We start from the raw sequence: 18,117 nt of genomic DNA, 5'->3' as shown, positions 1-18,117 counted from the left end.
AGACATTCTTCTTTGAAACTATACCAAAACTGGACAAGTGTGAGTTTAGCGTGTAATCTAATTAGTTGCAGTGTGTAATCTGAAACTATACAAATGAATTTTTTTCATACTCTGCTACATACATTAAAATTCATTGGTCCATTGTGTGCTTCAAATGGATCTTTTACCCATGCATGATTTTATAAGCTCATGTAATAGTCATCCAGAAAATACCGGTTCACGGAGTTATGTAGATCTTCTAAATGTTGACAAAAATAATTATCCACTGTAAAAAAAAAATTTGTTAATCCTACCCACCTCATTAGAAAAGTCTTTATGTTATGGGAAACTGTCAAACTCCTGGTAGCAGACACAAGTTTTCCAAAATTATAAATTTTGCTAGAAATCTCAAATTTTATCATTGGCAACAAATAACCATCAGTTTTCCTTGAAGTGAGAGGCTGACTTCGTTCCATTTTGAGAAAATGTCCACAAATGCCCAAGTCTGCATCACCAATCATAGTTTTCTATCAGTCATTCTTTTCACAGCAAAATGGTATTCCACGAAAAAAAAGCAACTAATTCTAGTCACAACTCAATCAGTCAAATGAGTGCTTTTCCTGAAGATGAACATCATACTCTGGTATGTAGAAGAGCTTCATGCATCCTTGCCATTTCAGCACACAGACTATTGCAAAGATGTGTGTTTAACATTGAGAACTGATAAAACCAACAATTTAGTGTCATTATCTTGATTTGCACCAAAGTACCAGGAGTTTTACTCACTATTGCTTTGCACCCTCAATGCAAATATCAACACAGTACAAAAGGCAAATAATATCTTGGTTTTATGAAAATAGTTTTGCTTTTGCAGATCCCCTGAAAGGGTCTCTGGAACTCCTAACAGTCTGCAGACCACACTCTGAAAATCACTGTACTATATAAAGCTACTAAAAAAGATTCTGTGGAAGACTATCTAATGACAGGGAACAAAACATGTTCAAAATATATTCAAGTGAACTATAAGTAACAAAAAATATGTTTATGTTTGACCCTTTAATTCTATTTCTAGAGACGACCTGAAGTAGAAAAAAATGACAAAATCACCAATAGAAAAGCAATTATATAAAGTATAGGATATTCACCAAATAGAATAGCATGTAGCTGTAAAAAACAATGAGATAGACCAATATATACTGACAGAGAAAGGTCTTCACGACATATTAAGTAAAAAAAGTTTGTTGCAGAAAATTATATATAGCATGATCTCATTTGTGTTAAGAAAAATAAGAATGTATGCATAGATACTCATGCAAAGGCATGTAAATGCAGAAGAAATGACTAAAGAACTACATGTCATATATTTAATATGAGTCACCTTCTGGAAAGGGGATGGGAATGGGATGTGGGGGAAATGGGAATATGGGGGATTTTTGTGTTTTAAACATAGCTTGAAAGTTTTACAAAGAAAATTCATTCATGTATTATTCATGTAACAAACTAAGAAAGGAAATGAATATAAAAAGGTTTGGCAAGATACACAAAAAGGGTTAACTGATTATCATAAACTACCGGTGATTTCTATTTTCTTCTTTTTCACTTATCTGGATTTTCTAGTTCTTCTACAACATACATGTATTTCTTCTTTATTAACAACAGTTATTTTTATTTACAAAAAAGTCAATTAAAGGCGATATGGTAAACTGCTTAAAGTTCTATTAACTATGGTTTACCCAGCTCAGTGTCAGAGTGTGATTTTTACATATTTAAGTTATATGTGCTACAAAGAGATAGAATCAAACTCTGACATCCTTAAAAAATAAAATACTCAAAGTAATTAAGTAAATGAAAGTTTATAAAAAATTATATATCTTTATAAAATTCAGTATGAAGGACACTTTTTATTATTTGAAAAATAATAGAAATAGTATATAAAATACAAAGTGCATAGCTGCCTAGTGCAATTGGTCTCCTTTGCTATAGTCTTTTTTCCTATCTACACGGAACCCAAAATGTTTCATTTTCACTTGTCTGATCCATTACTACCATTTAACGACATGTATAAGAGTTTCTTCTAAAGATAATAAAGACAATTTGTAAAATAACTATGCTTTCTTCATTTACAAGACAGAACTTTGGTAATATCAGAATATTTTATATCACACACACAATCATCGCACACCTACTGTTATCTATATCAAATCACACTTTCGAAATATACTGTTGAAATAAATAAAGAGATTAGGACACAGGGCAGTAACACTGTTTCTTAAAGCAATCTTAAAGGAAACTAAATTAATATTCTATTCTATGATATACTCACTCAGAAGACTCAACTTTGTGTGAATTGCACAAGGCTGTTTTAAGATGCCAGCTGTTCAATAAAGACATGAGTTTTACTTTGAGAGTAGAATAATTTCTAAACTGAAATATTACCCCCCACTCTTTTCAAAAATGAAATACAGCTCTTTTATAATACAGCAAGACACACATAATTCCACTGGCAATTGCCAATTTAACTAAAAAGACCCTTCTTTTTTGTTTTGACCATTGATTTTTTGCTGGTAGTTAATAAGGTCTTGTTCCCTTTGCCAAACCACACATCGAATTTTCTCTTGGATTTTCTCGGGGAGGCTTCAAGATGAAGTCTGTAGGAAAGAAACAGAAAAAGAAACATTTGTACTGTTGAAAATGTGTGGCAGTTACAAAAAGTAACATGGGTTACTGCATATATACCCACCACCCTTCTCTTGCCAAACAAAACAAAATAATGAGATCTATAAAATTTATTTCTGGATCAATAAGCAAATAAAAGAGAGACAAAATCACTATATCATTTCTTTAGGCCATTACTTGTTATCCTATTATCTATTCTTAGACACTCAAGTGTAGAGACACTCATTTGGGAAGGGAAGAACTGAATATTATTTTAGATCTATGTCCCATGGTATATTTGCTTTGGGTTGATCAAAATGGTGAATTTAATATTCCAAGGAAGGTATCTGCCTGGGCAGGTACACACACACACACACACACACACGGAGTTATATTAGCCGTTTGAAAAAGCAAATAACTTCTACATCTACAACGGTAAACAGACTAACAGAGTGGTTCACTCATCATCAGTACCTTGCAGAGTTGCTGAAACATAATAGATACTCAAAAAACATCTGCTGAATAAATGGAAAAAAATTGTTTTTTGTCTCATACACTCTTTTGAGAATCTGCTAAAAACTACAGAGATCCACTTCAGAGAAAAAAAGACAAATGTATACATAATACTTTGCACAGTTTTAGGGATCTCATGCACCAAATGAAGTCTCAGAACCCTAAGTTAAACATCCTTGAAAAACAATTTTTTTTTTTTTGGTGAGGAAGAGTAGCCCTGGGCTAACATCTGTTGCCAATCTTCTTTTTTTTCTGAGGAAGATTGGCCCTGGGTTAACACCCACGCCCATCTTCTTCTGCTTTACATGTGGGACGCCTGCCACAGCATGGCTTGATAAGTGGTGTGTAGGTCCTCGCCCAGGATCCGAACCCGTGAACCCCAGGGCCGCCGAAGTGAAGCATGGGAAATTAACCACTACGCCACAGGGCCAGCCCCAAAAAACAATGTTTTTATGAACCCAAAACCAGTGCTGTGTACTATACAACCTGCACATGAAAAAAAAATAAAACAATTTTAAGTAGGTAAGTGATCCTTAAGACTAACATGGTATTAATTTGTGTTATCTCAGTTTGAGCACTAGATCCTCAAACTAACGTGACAGAGAAATTATTCTAACACGAGTACACTGTGGAATCCAGCAGAGTTAGTTATTGGAACTATTCGAAGGACTTTATGATAAGGTGGCCTCATTGAAGTTACGATGTTTCTGTTAGCCTAAGGAATAAAAGTATAATTTATTCCATTTCAAGAATGAAGACTATATCTATACATTGTTCATCAACGGCTTGCTATGTTTTACTATGTTTTCTATGTTTAAAATCAGTTTCAAAACATTTAAGGATGGGGAAAACAAGTAAAAGATCTTTGGCAGAAAACTGTGAAACCTTATATTAAAAAACGGTAAAAACTGTTAGCTGTTCCAGCTTAATTAAAGAAATCCAGTGTAGAAGAAAGGGCTAGTCACACATTAGTAAAAGCTAAAGAAAAAACTTGGCTAAGATAGCAACTTTTCTCCCAGGTACCTATTTCCTCACAGGGACGAGAAGACCAGGAGAACAGATGAGATTTATATACACTGTACGATACTATAATGTCTGACTAAGAAATAATAAATATTAGGGACAGAAAGTGACACAGAAAAGGGCTGGTAGAGATAAAACTGGCCCAAAATATTTATTCTTCCCAAAAGATCTTAATATCAAAATCCCTTGTAGCCATAAACAACTACAGTTGCTTGCAACTAGAGTTTGAACCCCAGAGTGCACTGGGAGGAAGGAAACTTCACTGGGTGAAGATTATAGCAAAGCCAAAAAGAAAAACAGAGCACACATCCGAACAGCAACAGAACAGAGGAAAAAACCCTAAGTCTTGTTGTAGCCAAATACCATAGAAAAGCAGAAACTTTGAAATCAGACAGACCTAAGTTTGAGTTCTAATTGAGTCACTTGCTAAATGTATGACCTTATGAATGTTATTTAAGCCTCAACTTCTTCACACTGAAAATGAGAATAATGGTACGTAACATCACTGGATTATCTGAAGAATTAAATGAGAATATATGCACAATATCAACACACATTCTAACTTATGCTTGGCACTCATTAATTGGTAGCTAATATCATTTAAAGTCTTTCACCTTCTATAACATTTCTACAGAATGTGATATTCAGCACTTATTCTATAATTATACTAACGATCTTATTTCATTGAGAAAGGGGGAAAATGCTTACTTCCATTGAGTGTATCTTTTTAGTCTCAACAATGAGTATCTGGAGAGGCTTTAATTATGAAGTCTAAGTCACCTGACAGAAACAATGCCTTTCAGTGACTACGTCTTTCATCAGTAGAAGACTAGAATTCCTAGCAATCATAATAAAATTTTAAGGGGGTATTTACATTTTTTGATACTCCAAATTCTATTAACAAGCTATTATCATTAAGTTGAGAATACAAAACATTAACTCACTTGCTGACTACATGTACACATATGTATGTAAGCAAATAAATACGTGTGTTATATTCATATTTAACTTCATCTAAAACTAAGATAAATCTAAACATGAGTTATCAAGCCTGAGGTATACGTCATGAAAACTATGTTATTAAATTACTTTTGCCTGTGAATGAGTATCTATAAGTAAATCTTCTATTTCTGGATCGCTGGATGGCTGATTCCAAGTTAGCCTTAGTGAACTTCTGTGACTCTTGTCTTTCAGTGAAAAATCACAAGGATGCCTTCCATCAACCTTTGACATTTTTACGGAATACAAAATAGTTAAGGCAGGCACTATTTTCTTAGCAAAAAAACCCCCAAAACTATGCCTAAAAAAGCTTAAGAAAATTTTTATTATTCTGAAGTACTGAATTTTAATAATAATGATTACAATAATATTATCCATAAGGCATTTTTTTCTGAGTATCTAAAATAGTTTATAAATAACATTGTATATTTTAATTTATAATGAAACTCAGTGGCAGGCCAGAAAATATCACTCTCTCAGGTAGTCAAGGAAAATAAAAAGGAAAAAAGTGATACGGGAGGAGAAGGTTCTGGGAAGATGGTTGCAGCAGCAGTTTTTTAATTTCTCTGAATCCAGCATTAAAACAGAGACAACTAGATAGCAAAAGCAAAAATTCATCGTGTACAACGAAACTAAGTTTAACAGTATCCTCAGGAAACCCAAACTATAAGCACGTGAAGACAAACCACCTCAGCCATAAGACCTGCATGAGAGAAAGCACAGACAAGCAGTGCAGTGCCTGAGCACAGGGGAACCCCAGAACAGCCCACAGGTATACAACGGGAAGCACAACAGATTAATGTGAGAACAGCGTCTGAAAGTGGGAGGGCTTCTGCCCAACCCAAGAGCAGGTGACTGAAGTGGTCCACAGCAGTGTCTGAAGTGGCTAGAGCAGCTGGCCCTGTGACCTCTCCTGACCAGCTAATGCTGCCTTCCAGGAGAGGGTCCCACACGCGGAGAACTGCTGGAGTTAAACCAAAATCAGGTTTAACAGAGACATAGGGAAGAGAAAGCTCAGGTACAAGTGGCAGAAGAGTATATCTCATAAACCAAGTTTCCATATTTTGAACATTACACAAAAAAACAGAAGAGAGAGCTCTGTAAACTTGGAAAAACTATCCTGAACCATGTATTCTTTTGAAAGTGCAGGAAAACTAATTTCACATGAAAATGAGCAACAGAAAAGTATCAAGATCAAATCCCAGACACCAGAAAGACTTGCTGAGATACAGAACAAAACTGTAATCTCTCACGATGAACTGAAAAACATTAAGAAAATGATTCAAAACAAGAAAGAACATCATACATCAAAATCAGAAAAACTCAAAGCTGAGGGGGAAAGCTCAGGAAAGAATTAGAAATAAAAGAAAAAAATTATAGAAGTGAATACTAAATTATGAGAAACATAGCAATAAATACAACAGATTATGTCCAAAGAGAAATGGAAAGGTGAAAAAGAAAAAAACAATTTTAAATTAAAAAGAAATGAAGAACTAAAAGGAATTCATGAGCAGTGACAAAAACTGAAGCTAGGCAAAGAAGATCCAACATAGAGATAGCAGGAGCCCCTGAGGAAGAAATACAAAGCAATGGGACAAAAATACTAAAAAGTAAAATTTAAGAAAATTTTCCTGAAATAAAATTTTTAAAACTATAATATAAGAAAACTTTCAAGAAACAAAAAAAAAACTACATATTTGGGGCCAGCCCAGTGGTGTAGAGGTTAAGTTCCAATGCTCCACTCCAGTAGCTCAGGGTTTGCGGGTTTGCATCCCGGGCGTGGACCAACGCACCGCTTATCAAGCCGTGCTGTGGTGGCATCCCATGTACAAAATGGAGGAAGGTGGGCACAGATCTTAGCTCAGGGCTAATCTTCCTCAGCAAAAAGAAGAAGATTGGCAGTGGATGTTAGCTCAGGGTTGATCTTTCTCACCAAAAATAACAAAAACAAAAACAAACTACATATTGAAAGAACCCACTGTGTACCTATGTATATTGAATCAGAACTACCAATAATCAAGACATAACCTTCCTCCATTAAACACAGGCATGATTGAGCTTCTATCTTAATAGCAATCACAATAGATGTAAACTAACAGTACATCTACTAATAAAAAGAATTTGTTCTGACATTATTCTTTATCAGAATCTCATAATTATAAAATGAAATAAAAAAGGGATACAACCCAGGTCAGTAGAGAAGGTGAATGTTAACCTATGAAAGATTCTGAAACTAGGCCTCCAACAGACTCTACAGTATTCACAGTAGCTTTCTATACCAGGAAGCAAATGTAAGAAAAATAGTTTGGCTGGCCCCTTCACTTCTTAATCTGCTTCCCAGCCCCAACATCCTTGTTCCCCTAAATGGGGAAAAAAAGGGCTAAATCCAGTAGGCTTAGTATGATTTCCACCCACTCCCAAAAAATCCCATTCTGTTGTAGACATCTGATGTTATTTCAATAGGGGAGAAGCAAAAATGTTGATGTGTGGTTAAAATAATATCTTACTATAAATATGCTTCAATATTCAGGAAAAATAACAAGTTGTTCCTTTTCATGTATTGAAAGGTAGAAGTTGGGAAAAAATAAGGTCTTAGGCACCTGATACAGATTTCAGAAATAAAAGGCTGGGAATAGAAGCCAAATTTCACTAACACCACCCAACATATCTTTTCTTTAATGCCTTTCTTACAGCTAGTTCAACTATCAAAATAATGTAAAGAATTCCAATTAAGTAAACTTTATTAGGTTATCTAGGACATGACTATATAAAAACCTAACTGAGATACAGAACTTAAAAAGACCAATTCTTCTCATTTTTAAGCTACTGAGAAAAGGAGTTTAACTGTTGGAAATCCTACAAAGATGACCTTAGAACTGAAACGGAGTCCCTAATTCTCTAATATAAATATAGCAACCACCTACTACCATGCTGAATTTATCATCTAGAAACTAAAATAATTTTTTAGTTAATTATTAGTTTTCACAAACTTTTAATCATGGAGTCATGTAATTTTGGACCTGGAAGATACTGAAGGTCAAATTTTCAAATTTATGCAATCATTTAGTAGAGTCACATTGTCAAAGAACAGTCATCTTCTGATTACTATTTATCTCACACTACACATAGAGCAATAATTTTCAAGTATTTGATTTTAATCAATTGTACCATCTAGAATAATACTAAATTCATGGTCTTTCTCCAATCATGCAAAAAGTTCACTGGGATATGCTCAGGACCATAAGCAACAATTACCCTTGTACCTGAGATACTCAGTATAACAGGAACAGAGCGTGACCAATGACCGAACGAGAGACACATCAGTTTGGCGGGTATTTATAACAGAATTTGTTCTCACTTTCATTAAGCACATCAACTGCCATACGCTTAAAGCCAATATTAACTCCATCTACAAAAGCAAGAGAATTTCTAGGCTACATAAATGTAGAGGTAAAATTTAAGCTGACATTCCACACGATAAGCTAAATAGATGACTACATTCCCCTTTCTCTATCATTTAAAAAATCCCTTTTCTCAGATCAGATTTATGACAAGCAAAGGAAATACAGCACACAGATAAAAAAGCAACCTTATATCAGAATTTATAACAGTTTAAAAAATACAGCATTGTAGTATTAGAATCTGCAAATTGAACAAATTGACACCTTATGAAAATTCTACATATAATTAACACCTTGGTATTAGTGGCTACTTCTTCCTTGCTTCTCTTAGAACTGGAACAGCTCTCTTCAGAGCTGGGGAAACACCTCTTTTTGTTGGAATCACATGAAGGCTGGCATAACAGGCTGTTGTCACAATCTTTTTTCAGGATCTCAATTGCCATGAAGATAAGGTATGTGTCAATGTTTTCAGGAACAAACATTCTAATTAGTTTAGTTTTATTCATATCTGTAAAGGATGAAAAAATAAGATTTAAAAATAAATTACACAGAATATTTTAGAAAACCTATGAGCTGGAAATAGTGAAATATTTTGTAGAAAAGGAGGAGGAAGGTGGCCAAAAAAAGTTCCTCTTTCAAATGCTTATAGTCCTACAGAATGGAAATGGAGTAAAAGGTGTCCCCCTCACTCCTGTATCACCTGCACTAACTGCCTCCAAGACCCAAAGACAAGTCAGTGCCTAATTATGTTTCTAATTATGTTTCAAACTATTGTGTGTGTGCGTGTGTGTGTGTGTGTGTGAGGAAGACTAGCCCTGAGCTAACATCTGTTGCCAATTCTCTTCTCTTTGCTGAGGAAGATTGGCCCTGGGCTAACATCCATGCCCATCTTCTTCTACTTTATATGTGGGACACCACCACAGCGTGGCTTGAGAAGTGGTGCGTATGTCTGCACCTGGGATCCAAACCTGTGAACCCCGGGCCGCTGAAGTGGAGCACTCGAACTTAACCACTATGCCACCAGGCCGGCGTTGTTTCAAACTATCTTTTGTGGCCTGCTCTAAAAATCAAAACCACCATTCACAGAATTGTTTCCAAAGGAATTATGCTTCAAATTCCTAATATCAATTACAAGTTAATTTTTTGAAAATAATTTATTCTTAAAATAGAAGCTAATCATACTTGTAAATAAGATGCTAATGAAAAGGATCCTTTCAATGGACATCATGGCATAACAAAACACATCAATTATTTAAAATGCATATTAACTAAGTGAGTTTTCTGGGAAAGATATATCTTATTTCCAGAATCAAGGAATTTTTAATTTTTGTAACTCAACAGAACAGATTCCGAGTGTGTCAGTCTCTCCACACCTTTTATAGATGTGTAGCAATCTCCTACAGACCACTATGTATGTCTCAAGCCCTTTCTTCCAACATCACATTCATCTGCAATACTCTAGAGTGTGGTAAAACTAAGCAGTTAGAACCTATTCACTCATCTTCATGTAATTTATAAAACTGCTATTAAACATTTCTGACACTCAATTCAAATTCACAATCAGAAACCAAGTAATTTTATTTATTTATTTATTTATTTATTTGGTGAGGAAGATCAGCCCTGAGCTAATATCCATGCTAATCCTCCTCTTTTTGCTGAGGAAGACCGGCTCTGAGCTAACATCTATTGCCAATCCTCCTCCTTTTTTTCCCCCAAAGCCCCAGTAGATAGTTGTACATCATAGTTGCACATCCTCCTAGTTGCTGTATGTGGGACGCGGCCTCAGCATGGCCGGAGAAGCAGTGCGTCGGTGCATGTCCGGGATCCGAACCCGGGCTGCCAGCAGCAGAGAGCACGCACTTAACCGCTAAGCCACGGGTCCAGCCCAAAAAACCAAGTATTTTTAAATGCCACCATGAAAAAGTGGTCTTCAGATTATTACAGTTTTCAGGTTTATATTCTCTTTTCTTCCAAAGACCTTATCTTTCTTCTCCAGGACTTCCCCAAAAACTGCAGTTAAAAAAAAAACAGGAAGAGAAGGTTCCACAGCTAATAGAAACTAGGACAGTGGGATACCTAATTATTTAGCCTGTACTCTAAAGTTTTAAAATGTAAAACTGACGCTAATCAAAATATTGGAAAGATAAGATTACCTCTAAATCTAATAAAATCAGCAATGTGACTATCATATCTATCAATCACACTAAAGCTTTATTTGTCCCTTGGTCATTACCACGGAAATTCCACCAATTTTACTACTTCATCATTTTTTAATGGCCCAAGAGTCTTCTTTTGCATGTGTCTATCAGAATTTACTTTGAGTTCCCTTTCATTTGTCTTCAATTTTTTTGGAAAAAAATGTTCTAAGGAACACTATATTATATGTATCTTTCCATATTTCTAGATTCCTAAAAGTGAGACTGCTAGTTCAAAGGTTAGACACATTTTATATTTTGATATATATTGCTAAACTACCTCTATAACTGTGCTGTCCAATACAATAACCCCTAACCACATGTAGCTACTGAGTACTTGAAATGTGGCTAGTGTGGCTATGGAACTCAATTCTTAATTTTAAGGATTCTAATTAATTTAAAATTAAACTGGAAAACTGATACTTGATTCAGTTATCAGAAAATTTTTAAGTATGTTTGGAACAAACTGGGTGTCTTCATCTACTTTATTCAATTGTAAATTTTATGAAAGCTAAACACAGATCAAGTATTTCAAATTAAAATTTAGCATCAGAATTGAAATATGCTGTGAATGTAAAATACATAACTGATTTCAAAGGCTTAGTTAAAAAAATAATACATAAAATTATCTTATGAATAATTTTTATATTGATTATATATTGAAAGTGTTTTTAATACATTAGGTTAATTAAATTATATAATTAAAATTAATTGCATCTGTTTATTTTTACTTTTTTAATGTGGCTACAAGAAAATTTAAAATTGTATATGTGGCTCACATTATATTTCTTTTTGGATAGTGCTGCTCTACAAAAACCATACAAATTTTCCCGCACTCTAGCCAACTAATACAATTTACATTGTATTAAATTCATTTTCTTCTTGTAGGTATTTAAATATTGGATAAATAAACTACACATCCTTAATTTCACCATACTGTAAATGTAAAATTTATAAACCAGTTTTTTGGGGAACATCCACACAATCTTAAACTATCATAGCATCATGGGCTAAAAGAATTATTTTGAAAAGAAAAAATAAGATACTTTATTCCATTTGAAACACTTTATTTCTAAAATTAGAATGTCTTCTTTTCATAAAATTATGATATATAAACATTTGTCTGTGGTTTTAAACCACTGTTAATGATTTAATAAAAGTATAAAGTTATTATACTATAATTAGAATCTAATATCTAGATATAATTAGAAAATTCATATATTTACTTACACACTGCTATAAGTACCCTTTATATTTTTATCTTAAAGTCATCCTATAATAAGCATATGCAAATAAGTGGCATCTAGCTTTAAATCTTACTCTGTCCTAACTGTCCAGGCAAACTAGTGCTGAACACATCTCCTGGAGAACGAAATCATGGACACTGGCTACACTCCTTCAGTGCCTCAAGAGAGATTGTGTTACCTTTACTTTTGTGGCAGGTCCCTTGGAAACCACTCTTGAGTTTCCAGTTACATGCACATAAAGAATGGGAGAATGAAATCATTCAAAATATTATCCAGGCACCTCATTAAATGTCTTGCTTAATTTATAATTAAGCATAGTTAGAATCTCAACTTCATAAAAGAAAAAGCTTAAAATTTTATAAACATGGAAAAACTAAAAGAATAAAAAGGTACAGGATTCCTTTAAATATTAAGTTACAAAGACAAAATTTAACAGCATGAAAATAGATATGATTTCTCAATTCACAAATACTCTATTTTTAGGTATAAGATTATGTATGCCATAATAAAATATAGAAAATTCTCATTCAGGATTGTGCAAAATTTAAATGCCAAACTTGTTCATTAAAACACTGAATTACGTGAAATGGCTCTAGTTAAATAAAAGATGAAAATAACATATCTGACTCATTAATGTAGCATGTATATCTTCATTTCTTATTATAATTTATAACTCAACAATGTTTTCTCCAGTAAGAGAACAAATACTATTTTATCAAGGAAAAGTAAGAATTCAAAAGTAAAATTTAACATAATAAATGACATCTTATAGACTATAAATGTACAATCAAAAGAAATAAAAGTTAGAGCTCATGGTTCTCACAATCTTAACTTTCTCAATTTTGGTTCTGGAAGTAAACTACAATAATTTACTTTTACATATTATATGCACAACCAAACAGTGTATTGACAGAAAGATGAAATAAGTGTTTAATAAGTATATTTAAAAGTGTTCTCTATTGTTCTTTGGAATTTCAACTTAATATTTATCACTGAATGAAAATTCATTTGCTATACTCAGTGTACAGTGGTAAAGAAAAATGTTTTAACTAATGCTTTAGTCACTATTGATTACAAATATTTTTCTCATCTTCCTGATATATATTGAATAAGGCTGTGCAATTATCAAGAGAATTTTTCATTATATGTTCTGCTTGGTTTTAGTATTTCTTAACTTATAAAGTTATCTAACATCAGAAATTGAAATTGCTAAACTCAAAATAGAGAGGGTTCTAGATATAGTAAGAATATTTAAAGATACTAAATATATAAAGATAGTAAACTGATTATAATTAACTACATTTATTTTTCTCATCAATTAGAGGCTTATAAACCCAAATCCTGTATCAGGATTAGAAACTGCACTATTTCTTTCTTTTAAATAGTTGGCAGTACAACTTTACCATGATATAGTAAAAAGAAAAACACTCAGTCACATTAGCCTTGACATGACATTAAAACAATCTGCAACTCTCTAGGCCTCAGATTCCTATTTCTGAAACAGGGTGGGAGCAGGAAAGTGAAAACTTAACGAATTCACCCAATTTCCTTTCCAAATCTAAAATTCTATAACTTTACAACTATATGATTTAGAAAGCAAATTAGCAGCACCTCGATTGTTCACCATAGCCAAATAAAATATACGTTGTCAGTACTTGGCTGAATAATAGAATCTTAAATCTTCCTCTACCATTTTCCCCTGTCAATAATGAACTGAAATTAGAACATCCATTTTATGTCATTCAAGAATATTTGCCCAAGAATTCTTTAGTACTTGAAAAGAGATAATTAAAACCTGCCTGAATTATTAATGTTTTATGTTTCTATAAAATACAGTTTTGAAACCTCCCTGCTTGTATACTTATTAACTTCATATTTTCTTAATTAGCTACTAAAAAGGGTAGAGTATAAAAGTAATCATATGTAGAGGGCATTTTTAAGAAGCCATAAGATTTTACCATCTACTTCTTCAATCATCATGATCATATTCACCACCAATGCCACCAGTGCCACCATCACCGGTTATGAAATACTTAGCAAGTGCCAGAGCATTCTGTACAGTATCTAATTATTTCTCACAATTCTGTAAGAAAGGCAATATTAGCCCTCCCTGTTTTAGAGATGAGGAAACTGAGGCTTAGGGAGATTGGGTACTTTGCCTAAAGTAACATAGTTCTGAAATGGTAGAACCAAGACCTGAAACAGGTCAGCTGTTACCAGAGCCTTTTCTCTTACTGACCAAGCTAACACCATCCCTCAGTCTTCAGGATTTAAGGAAGGCAGCCAAATGATAGCACACATGATTGTCAACAGGAAAAAAAAAAACCTGCACGAATTCTTTCTGAGAATACTGCCTACTATCCAACAGCACATCAAAAGACACATATATCTCTAAGTCCTGAGAGATAATATATATATAAAGGAAAAAATAGTTCCAGAGTATTAAAATCAAGAAGACATCTGAGTCTTTGACTTTCTCTAAAATACTATTTCTATTTGCATTGGAGAAAGAGAGGTTTTATATAATCATAATTCTAATCCTACAAAGTAACTACTGTTTCCTTTCTCTGCCTTAATTTCCAGGAAAATGGCTGCTGCAGTTAGAAAGACTGGAATGTGACCAGGAAAAATGGCTAGCTTTCTCATAAGATGACTCACAGCTGAGCTATCTTGGATATTTTATCACAATCCAGGATTTGGCTCTGAGGTTTTCAGATTTAGAAATCTAACTTAACCTTAATAGATCTACATTAACCAAGTTCACAAAATGCCAATTCATTAATTTACAATTATGAATTCACATTTATCACAAAGATAAGTATCCAGAGTAGCATGACTAGTGCATATTTTCCCTACAGACAGATCTACGTGGGAAATCAAATCATAACCAGAAAGGTAAGAAATGATATAGAAGCAGAAATAGTTGTTAAGGCATCTTCCTCAAATAAGATCTTGACATAACTTATCAACAGGCCCTTAATATACTTGATGTCTCACTGGCCAGGATTAGAAATGGCATATTTCTTTCTTTTAAATAGTTGGCAGTAAGTACAACCTTTACATGCTATAGTAGAAAGAAAAACTTTAGTTCTCGGGAACTAACTGAGATGACCACTGCCCAAACTTGCCCCTGCATCTCTCCTGTGCTTTCACGGTTGATCAGTGCAAGAGATGGAGGCCTTCTTTCTTTAGACCTTCAGTCAAGTCTTGCTCAAGCCTCGAATTAATGCTGCCTTTTAAGGTGACTTCAATATCTTTGTTCTGATCAATTAAGTATAGTCCTGATGATGCTTCCAGAGAGTGATCTTATTTCTCTTATTTCCAAATTTTTGGGGGGAATCGTATAGTTGTTCCCAAGTGGGAAAGAATTTGAGGTAATAAAAAATTAAAGTATTTGCACTGCAGCTTTGGTGATAAGGCTTTTTGTATGTCCATTGCCCTGTCCTAATAGTCTGAAAAAATTTATCAGGTTTATTGAGTTATAACACACCCAGTTTATATTTGTACATCTAGGGGGGAAAATCCTCTAATGTTCCTCATCTTTACTTCTGTAAAAAAAATGGATCATAATTAAAAATAGGCATATTAAAACAAATTCTGCAGGGCAAGCACAATTATACACATTTCCATGAGTATAAGTGAGGTTCTGCAGCAAAGAGACAAGAGGAAATCCTTCTACAAGGGACCTAGAGAACTTGGTCCATCCCTTCAACGTCACAGAGACTGATACCACTGACTCTACTGATTAAAAAAGCTACTTATGTGAAACCAGTGACAAGGAATCAGAAAGATTTAGGGGAAAACTAGGAGTCCATAAGCTATGGGGAATGAATATGGAAAAAAATGTGTTTTTGAATTCAAGTGATAAGGTAGAAATTAGAAAGGATGAAAGTGCACTGTTTTGAGATGGGTGTGGAAGTTGTAATCCGAAGCTGAAAAGGAAAACAAGAATTTCTCGGATGCAGACTTTCCCGTGAGTGATAATGGGAAGAAAGACTGTTTTTCTAAAACAATAAAAAGCATTCCAAAAGTCAAGTTTTCATAGTTGCATAAAGGGTTAATGCTGTTAAAGTGAAAAACAGTGGATTGCTTGTTTACTTCATCTGGGTTCCGTGACTCAAGTCATTAAGGCCGCAGAGGAGGGTCACCTGAGTTGATGGGAGGGTTTCGGATAACATCAGCAATAATCTTCTGAACCTCTGGAGTCAGGCCTGCTCGCTCCATATCGAGTGGGTAGCCAGCTTTCAGTGCTTGGAATAAGTGCATGCCAACTGCTGTGAGAGGCAGACTCTTGTTCTCGGCTATACTTTGCTAGAGAAATAGCACCAAAACATCCAGTGAGGTTTTAAAAGTTCCCACTGTACTGTATGGAAATAAAATGTCCAAAACCTTCAGGCAATAAATGTTCACTGAGAAATAAACAGTGGACTAAACCTTCACTTAAAATTTTCATTTTAACTATTTCTTTAAAACTACCCACATTATAGAACTCCACAGGTTCTACTTTTTATACTTATTATATTGAATAAAACGAAGTCACCCAGCTTTAGCTAAGAAATTAATCCTAGTCCCTCTGTAATTATTCATTTTAAAAACCTATTAGTGGCAGAGAGTAGTCATTCTATGTAAGTCTAACAGCTGCTGCAACATTTTGAAAATATAGTAAACTGTAATCCAATATTCTATATACTTGTTGAAATAACACATGGTATTTTAGTTACATGAATTTCCAAAAAGACAAACCCTAAAATGCTTAGTGATAACATAATCCAGATGCATTCTATAAAAGGTTCTTGAGAAGACTTTAATAGGTGTTTTAAATTGGCTCTAATAATAAAATAATGACTACAATTTAACAAGGGCTGTCATCATTTACCTAGTATTGAACTTGACACGAATTGTATTAAATTTTATTAAATTTAGGACAGTGTTATATATTTATGCAGCTTTTTAAACAAATGAAGCTCCAAATCTATTTAAGATATGTATTATATAAAACATTCTTTTAAACACTCAAAAGTTTAGTCACTTAGTTCCAAATTATTTCATTACACTCTATTTTAAAACATCTTGGAAATATGAATTTGGACTGTATTTTTGTGAATGTTGATACTTTTACAGAATAGAGCATTTAAAGCAATATTTGCATCCTTCAAAGGTAGGTTTTAAATTACTTTCATTAATTGTCTACCCTTTTCTACTAGATAGTGTGCACCATTTGTGCCTAATATCAAGGTTATTTGATACCAGGCATCAAATTACCTAAAACTAATTGTATTACTACTGCTCCTGACTAATTAGTCCTTAGGCATGTTTAATTTTGTGGTTAACTAGAAAGACCCTCTCAGACTCCTGAGAGGTACAGATAATTATACCACGATATTACACAATAATACACAACCAAATAACAGCAAAAGGCATAAATGAAGATGATACCACTCTTTACATTTTTAACCATGAATATGTAACACAACACAGGAACCCTATCATGGCTGAGTATTAGAATGCACTTTATTCAGAAAATTTGGAGGATACACCAAATTTTGGACCATAGAACAGGCATTGGACCATATAGCCTGTTCCAAATCAATTTAATGTCAGAGAGGATACGAATTTAAACTTAGCTGGAAGCCTCATTCTGTCCCTATTCCACTAAGATATACTCTCAATTTTGTATATTAAAAAAACCTTAAGGACTTATGCTAGAACAATGAAGAAACATTAAGTATGGCCATTTTTCACAGTAATTAGATTTTTTCAAAGAGCATCAGGTATGGTTAAAAAAAATAGAACAACACTAGAGGATATAGAGTAAAAAGCAAGTTCTAACGTCCTTCCAGAGATATTCTATGTATTTTTATATACATACTCAAGGATATGTGAATATATAAATATGCATATACAGACAGGGATACATTCTGAGAAATGCATTCTTAGGCAATTTCATCATTGTACAAACATCATAGAGTGTACTTACACAAACCTAGATGGTATAGCCTATTACACACCTAGGCTATTTAGCACTAATCTTATAGGTCCACTCTCATATATGTGGTCCATCGTTGACCTAAATGTCATTATGCGCCGCATGTGTATACACGTAAA

At 33.7% G+C, this 18,117-nt stretch overlaps 1 protein-coding gene across 5 annotated transcripts in view; it reads right to left on the bottom strand.

The window, feature by feature from the left end:
- Window positions 1–1,334: 1,334 nt before the first annotated feature.
- Window positions 1,335–18,117, bottom strand: part of WRN (WRN RecQ like helicase) — a 120,389-nt gene continuing 103,606 nt past the window's right edge. For 4 of the 5 annotated variants that reach the window (XM_058525165.1, XM_058525164.1, XM_058525166.1 and 1 more), the window contains 3 exons: window positions 16,161–16,323; window positions 8,864–9,078; window positions 1,335–2,627 (listed from right to left, as the gene is read on the bottom strand). In XM_058525165.1, the coding sequence (XP_058381148.1) occupies window positions 2,616–2,627; window positions 8,864–9,078; window positions 16,161–16,323 (390 nt within the window). In that variant the 3' untranslated portion in view covers window positions 1,335–2,615. The remainder of the gene's footprint in view (window positions 2,628–8,863; window positions 9,079–16,160; window positions 16,324–18,117) is intronic. The other variant, XM_058525167.1, reaches the window with a different exon arrangement.

The sequence above is a fragment of the Diceros bicornis genome, chromosome 29 (genome assembly GCF_020826845.1).
Source record: "Diceros bicornis minor isolate mBicDic1 chromosome 29, mDicBic1.mat.cur, whole genome shotgun sequence".
NCBI lineage: Eukaryota > Metazoa > Chordata > Mammalia > Perissodactyla > Rhinocerotidae > Diceros > Diceros bicornis.
The sequence above is the reverse complement of the archived record's forward strand: the minus strand, read 5'-3'. Positions and strand labels throughout refer to the sequence as shown.